The 6,000-nt window shown below is 42.3% G+C and overlaps 1 protein-coding gene across 2 annotated transcripts in view; it reads right to left on the reverse strand.

The window, feature by feature from the left end:
• LOC143497923 (GTPase IMAP family member 7-like) overlaps positions 1 to 5,890 on the reverse strand; it is a 30,861-nt gene extending 24,971 nt beyond the window's left edge. The window contains exon 1 of one of the 2 annotated variants that reach the window (XM_076993565.1): positions 5,509 to 5,890. In XM_076993565.1, the coding sequence (XP_076849680.1) occupies positions 5,509 to 5,539 (31 nt within the window). In that variant the 5' untranslated portion in view covers positions 5,540 to 5,890. The remainder of the gene's footprint in view (positions 1 to 5,508) is intronic. The other variant, XM_076993564.1, reaches the window with a different exon arrangement.
• Positions 5,891 to 6,000: the final 110 nt, after the last annotated feature.

Consider the following 6,000-nt stretch of genomic DNA (forward strand, 5'->3'; position numbering starts at 1 on the left):
CAGCTGCCACAGAAGGTGTGACCCTACTGAATGTCCAGATTAGGGTGCCCGCCAAAAACGAACTTCTGAATTTCACATGTGGTACCCTCTCAGTTTGTTATATGGCATGATAGTAAATCACTGTAATTTTTTCAAATTTTTTATTGAATATTTAAAGGTGGCTCAATGTGTATAAAGTTAACACATATTGGTTAATATACGATAGCCGCTAGTGCTGGGCAGTTAATGTTTACTTTATGTCTCATCAACCAATGTCAAATTATTAATGCACTATCATATATAATCACAACTCAAATTGTATTATTTTAAAGTGAATTCACAACTGCTTTAACTAAGTTTATGCTACAGCCAGTCCAAAGAATTATAAAATTCACGCAGTCTGCGATGCTGTGCTGCTACTGCTAGTGCTGAATGTCATCTGCAACACTGCCAGGCTCTGCAAACAATGATTTCCTGGCGACGGGATATCTGGCTCTGTGGCTCAAGACTGCCTGCAGAAGATACTGTTTCTGATCTTCATTTGTTGTAATTGAAGTGTTGAAGTCCTGCATCAATTTTACTGCTCGCTCTGCTCTATCATTTACCACGGCCAAACTCAACATATTTCTTTGCTTGTAGAAAGTCGTCACATTTCTGCCAAGTGTCAGGATCTGCTTGTGTAAGGAAGTCTGCATTCAACCCAAGAGTGTGAAAGAATGATATTGTTCTGTTTGTGACAAAGTCTTGGAGTTCCTTTTCAGGAATGACACCAGGTTCAATCTCGATCCGTTTTGGTGGCTTAGTTTCATCAGAGCCAGCTTTCTGAAGGGCAGTAATCATATTTCTTTTGATGTTGCTGTTCACACCATCATCAAAGAATGCAAGAGCGATTAATTCTTCACTCAGGTACCATAAGTGTCTTCGCCATATAGTATCAACTTTATTCATGTTGAGCCACCAGTAAATATTAACCTACAGCTCTGAAACTTTGCAGTGTTTATAAACAAAGCTGGCACTACAATTTGGGAGGGTACCACAGTCAAAATTGCCAACTTTAATTTTTTACATTGGTTTGGCGGGCACCCTAGTCCAGATACTATTGATAATAAAACAAACACATATTTCCAGGAGTCTTACCATCCTCTCACCATTGCAGCCAACAATAAAAATCATGAATGGGATGGAGAGGTGAGCCCTTTAACTGGGGTCACGTATTCTGATAGCCGCCATCAGAATATGTGACCCCACTGAATGTCCAGATACTATTAATAATAAAACAAACACATATTTCCAGGAGTCTTACCATGCTCTCACCATTGCAGCCAACTTTAAATTTCATGAATGGGACATTTACTGTCAACTGGGGTCACCAGTTCTGATGGCGGCTATCAGAATACGTGACCCCAGTTAAAGGGCTCACCTCTCCATCCCATTCATGAAATTTAAAGTTGGCTGGTAGTCTTTTGGCTCGCGGACACCAACAAAACGAGAAAAGAAAGCGCATCAGCGTAGTTTACGTAGCGTTCATAAAGCGCTCGTGCCTCTGAACAGAAACTGTGAAATAGCGCCCCCTGTGGTCACAAAACTCGACGGTCACAGAATCTGGTGTAACACCGGCTGCAGCGAAGCCAAAGGAGCTTTGCAAAAGTCTACAGCAGGGGTCGGCAAACATGTGGCACGCGAGGCATAATCACTGGCACGCGCCACGCTGGACCAGCATCAGTAAAAAAAATAATAATAAAAATCTCAGAGAGCACAATCCTCCAATCGAAATCGCTCCTCAACGCTCTGCACTCAACACCCGCCACAGACCCATGTTTAAATTTAGGCTAATACAAATCAGTTAGCCTACCTGATAGCGATGCAAGAGAAAGAGCCGAAGCCGTTAAACGTGCTGTGGCTCGGTATGGCAAACAGTCCAGCTCTCTTAAAGTAGGGTGACTAAACATCCGTATGTCCCGGGACATGTCCGTATTTTACGTACAGTCCCGGGGTTTTTTAAGTGAGGAAATGTCCTGATTTTTAAATGACCTTCATTGGACCATTAAAATTTTAATTTACAGGCATTACGGCCGCACAGCGCTGCGTGTGACGTAATCCCTGAGATTACGTCACACGCATGGCTGGATTATTTATTATGGATTATACTTTCGCGAGTGACTGTAGCGCGCGACTCGGCACACCTCGCGTGAACCTGCGCGAACGGCGGAGGCGTTTAAACTCGCCGCGTCACAATCTTTGCAGTGTTCTCTGAAACGACATGTGGTAGTATAAAGAAACACCCCTCAAAAACAGGGGAAGGAACATTTACCTGATGAATTTTAATGTTACATTGTGTTTCAGGTTTGAAAAGTGCTGGAATTTATGCTAAAGTGAGCGCAGCCCTGTTCTTAATCAGAATGTAGACAGCGTGACTGTCGGTACGCAACATGCAACACCCCCCCCCCCCCCCCCCCCCCCCCCCGCAGAAAATTAATTGTTTAGACGATAAAATAGTCGATAGTTGAATCGAAAGAAAAATAGTCGTTATGCCAGCCCTATGCAGGTGTAACGTCGCATTTTGGGCAGCCTTCTGGCTTGATGGCGTTCACGACGGCGATTGTCTAGGCGTACTGTGAACGTGATTAAGGTGTCTAGGTCAGCTAGGTCAGAGAAACGTTTGTATGTGGAGCATACGTCTGCCTGTGCTTCCAAAAGAGGAGTGGCCCAGGCCAAAGCAACGCCACCACGTAGGCTACCGTACGCACGTTCGGGAGGGAAACGTGAGGGTTTCTGTTTGAACACTAGTGAACACTGTCATAAAAAACCTCTACACCCTTCAGGATCTTCTGAGTAACGAGCAGGAGAAGGGAGAGTAGGTTTGAGGTGAGGTAGGTAGGTAGAACTGGCTAGGATCCGTATAGCTGCAGTGACGTAACTAAGTTGCTCCGTAATTTTGTCGGAGTACCTGATCGTGACTGCCAAGGACTCGTGAGCCCCCTCCTGTGGTTGCCGGAGGAGCCGCATCTGAGCCAGGCCTGACACAATATTGCCTAATTATGGAAGCAGCAAGGCCTTGCAAGTTTCCAATCTCCTGTGATTTATACTGTTTCAACATCTACAGCAGTCGGCAGCCGCACTCATGATGCAGTCTGCAGTGCTGAGTCACTACCAACAAGATAAGACACCAGTCATCTATACTGGTAGTTGCTGAGAGCTGATACAGTACGTGTCAGAAGAAGTACACTGTCATCTCATTGGTCAGCAACTAGTCAGCATAGTGTATTAGAGCATAGCCTACACGTGAGAGTTTTGAAGTACTTTTCAGCTTAGCATACAGTTTACTTTTAATGTGTTGTTACTTATCAGTCATTACATGTTCAGTGTTCATTAATAGCCCTCAGCCTTCTCCTGGGTAAGTTCATATAATAGTTTAAATTTAACTGTTGTTTAACTATTCTGATCATTATACCTATGCAGCTTTGCCAGAGGATACATTAAGCCTACGTGCTGGCTGCTGGAGAAAAGATACTGACTTTTGCGTGCAAAATATATAAAATGTGATGCTGGTGCGTCCCAGCTCCACCAGTAAAGTGCGTTTCCCTAATTCATAGGACAACACCACTGTTCAGTAGTATCCCGGACCATTTGTTAATTGTGCTAAGTAATCCTTAAGACATTGGATAATAAGTCACTACATACAGGATAAATGCCTTCCAGTGCACCTTTAATGAAATTCAAGTGCCACAATATACAGTTAAATTAAAATGAAACAAACTAAAAAGTATTTTCGTTTTATTTTTATTTGATTAAAACAATGCCACTATTGATAATGACAAATTGCATGTGAATACACACGCCTCAATTACACAACTCTCCAGCCCCCCACCAGTTGTCTCGACAGCCCAAGTACACAAAGCCCTGAGGAGGATCAACCCCCACAAAGCTGCAGGACCTGACAACATTCCTGGTCGAGCCCTCGGAGCATGTGCTAACGAGCTGGCTGATGTTTTCACCTCTATATTCAACCTTTCCCTCAAACAATGCACAGTTCCCACCTGTTACAAGACCACCACTATCATCCCTCTGCCCAAGAAGAACTTTCCTGCCTGAATGACTATAGGCCAGTAGCGCTCACTCCAATCATTATGAAGTGCTTCGAGAGAGTGGTGCTGTCCTACATTCAGAACAACATACCAGACACTACAGATACCTAGGGGTCCACATTAGTGATGACCTCACTTGGACACTAAACACCACGCAGGTGCTGAAGAGGGCTCAGCAGCGGTTACATTTCTTGAGAAGGCTGAGGAAATTTGGAATGTCACCCAAAATACTCAACAACTTCTACCACTGCATCATAGAGTCCATTCTGACAAACTGCATCACCGTGTGGTACGGCAGTTCGACTGCGAAGGACCGTAAACACCTGGAGAGAGTGATAAAAACTGCTACGAAAATCACCAGGACGGCACAGCCCTCTCTCCAGAGCATCTACCATCAAAGAGTTCACAGAAGAGCTGCCTCCATCATCAAAGACCCCACCCATCCCCAACATGGACTATTCAGACTTCTACCCTCAGGCCAGAGATACAGAAGTGTGAAGTGCAGGACAACTAGATTAAAGACTTCTTTCTTTCCAACAGCTATCAGACTCTTAAACAGCTGACCTTTGCACGATATGAGTGCATGATTGTTTACAGTAAACATACAACTGCACATGTATGTTTACACCTTGTTGCACCTTTTGTTCATACTTGCACATTGTAAATAATTTTTATTTCAGGGTGTTTTATATATATATATTTATTATTATTATTAGTATTTGTTGAAACTTTGTACTTATTACATCCTGTGCAGACAGCAAAAAAAGAATTTCATTGTACAGAGAAACCCGTTTTCTACTGTACATACGACAATAAAGCTTTGAATCTTGAATCTTGAATGTGACTTTAGACGTGAGAAATGAATTCTGAACTAGTTCAAAGTTCAGTTCACTTTTTTCGTGAGATATTCAAATAATTTTGCAGCTCTCTCTCTCTCCCTCCCTCCCTCCCTCCCGTCTTTGCCTGCTACGCAGCGTTGCTATGCCTACCCCGCTCTGCAGCAATTCATCACGGGTAACGGTTCAATTACAGTGACGTCTGCCGTTCACGACACGATAATGTGAACTAAATCACGTTCAAGCTCTTTATTTTAAAATGTGTTGCGTTCAGTTCAACGTTCACGAAAAAATGAGCGTGTTTAATGAACGCGTTCTTTTGAACTGGCTCACGCACAACACTGTCAACAACACATCAAGGTTAAGGATATGGTTAGCATCTCCTCGCATCCCTCCTCAAATCAAGTCCTGCATGTAGTTCTGGTTTTGAATATATGACTCAAGATTATATGCCCATTATGTTTTATTGAACCAGAACCAGGCCGGATTACAACATACTCATAATGCTCTGATGACATACGGAGCTAAAACCGAAACACGAAGGTTTGTAAAGCTTCGTCGTTTTAACTACGCAGTAGTATTACTTTCAGTAATAAGGAAATACTCACATAACTCGGAATCTTCTTTTACTGAAGCCATGTTATATACTGCGGTCAAGCCAGCCCTCACTTAAAAAATCTTGGTCAAGCCAGCCCCCGAAAAAATCGCGAAGTTGCGCTTATTTCATAGATTACGATAATGGGTGATGCGGCTTGTGATTCCACATTTAAATCTAAATGGTGTACAGAATGAGTAAAAAAAAACAATAAATAAACTAGTAAATCATTTAATTCAGAACTAATAAATCGTGAATAAAACTGTATTTAATGTCTATGAAAATAAAAACCTTGAAAGTAAATTACTACATTTGTTACTTTTACACCTTTTTATATTTACAGTGTCATTAAAAAAATCCTCCTGATTGCACAGAGTAATTTCACTACAGAATGGTAGAACACCACCTACAGATGTCACTCAGTCAAGATCAAGAAGATCTGATGTGGCATTTCAAAGTAAAGGTCCCTCAAATAACCATATTTGATCAATTTTTTGATTGCTGA

This window comes from Brachyhypopomus gauderio, unplaced genomic scaffold (assembly GCF_052324685.1).
Source record: "Brachyhypopomus gauderio isolate BG-103 unplaced genomic scaffold, BGAUD_0.2 sc116, whole genome shotgun sequence".
NCBI classification, from domain to species: Eukaryota; Metazoa; Chordata; class Actinopteri; order Gymnotiformes; family Hypopomidae; genus Brachyhypopomus; species Brachyhypopomus gauderio.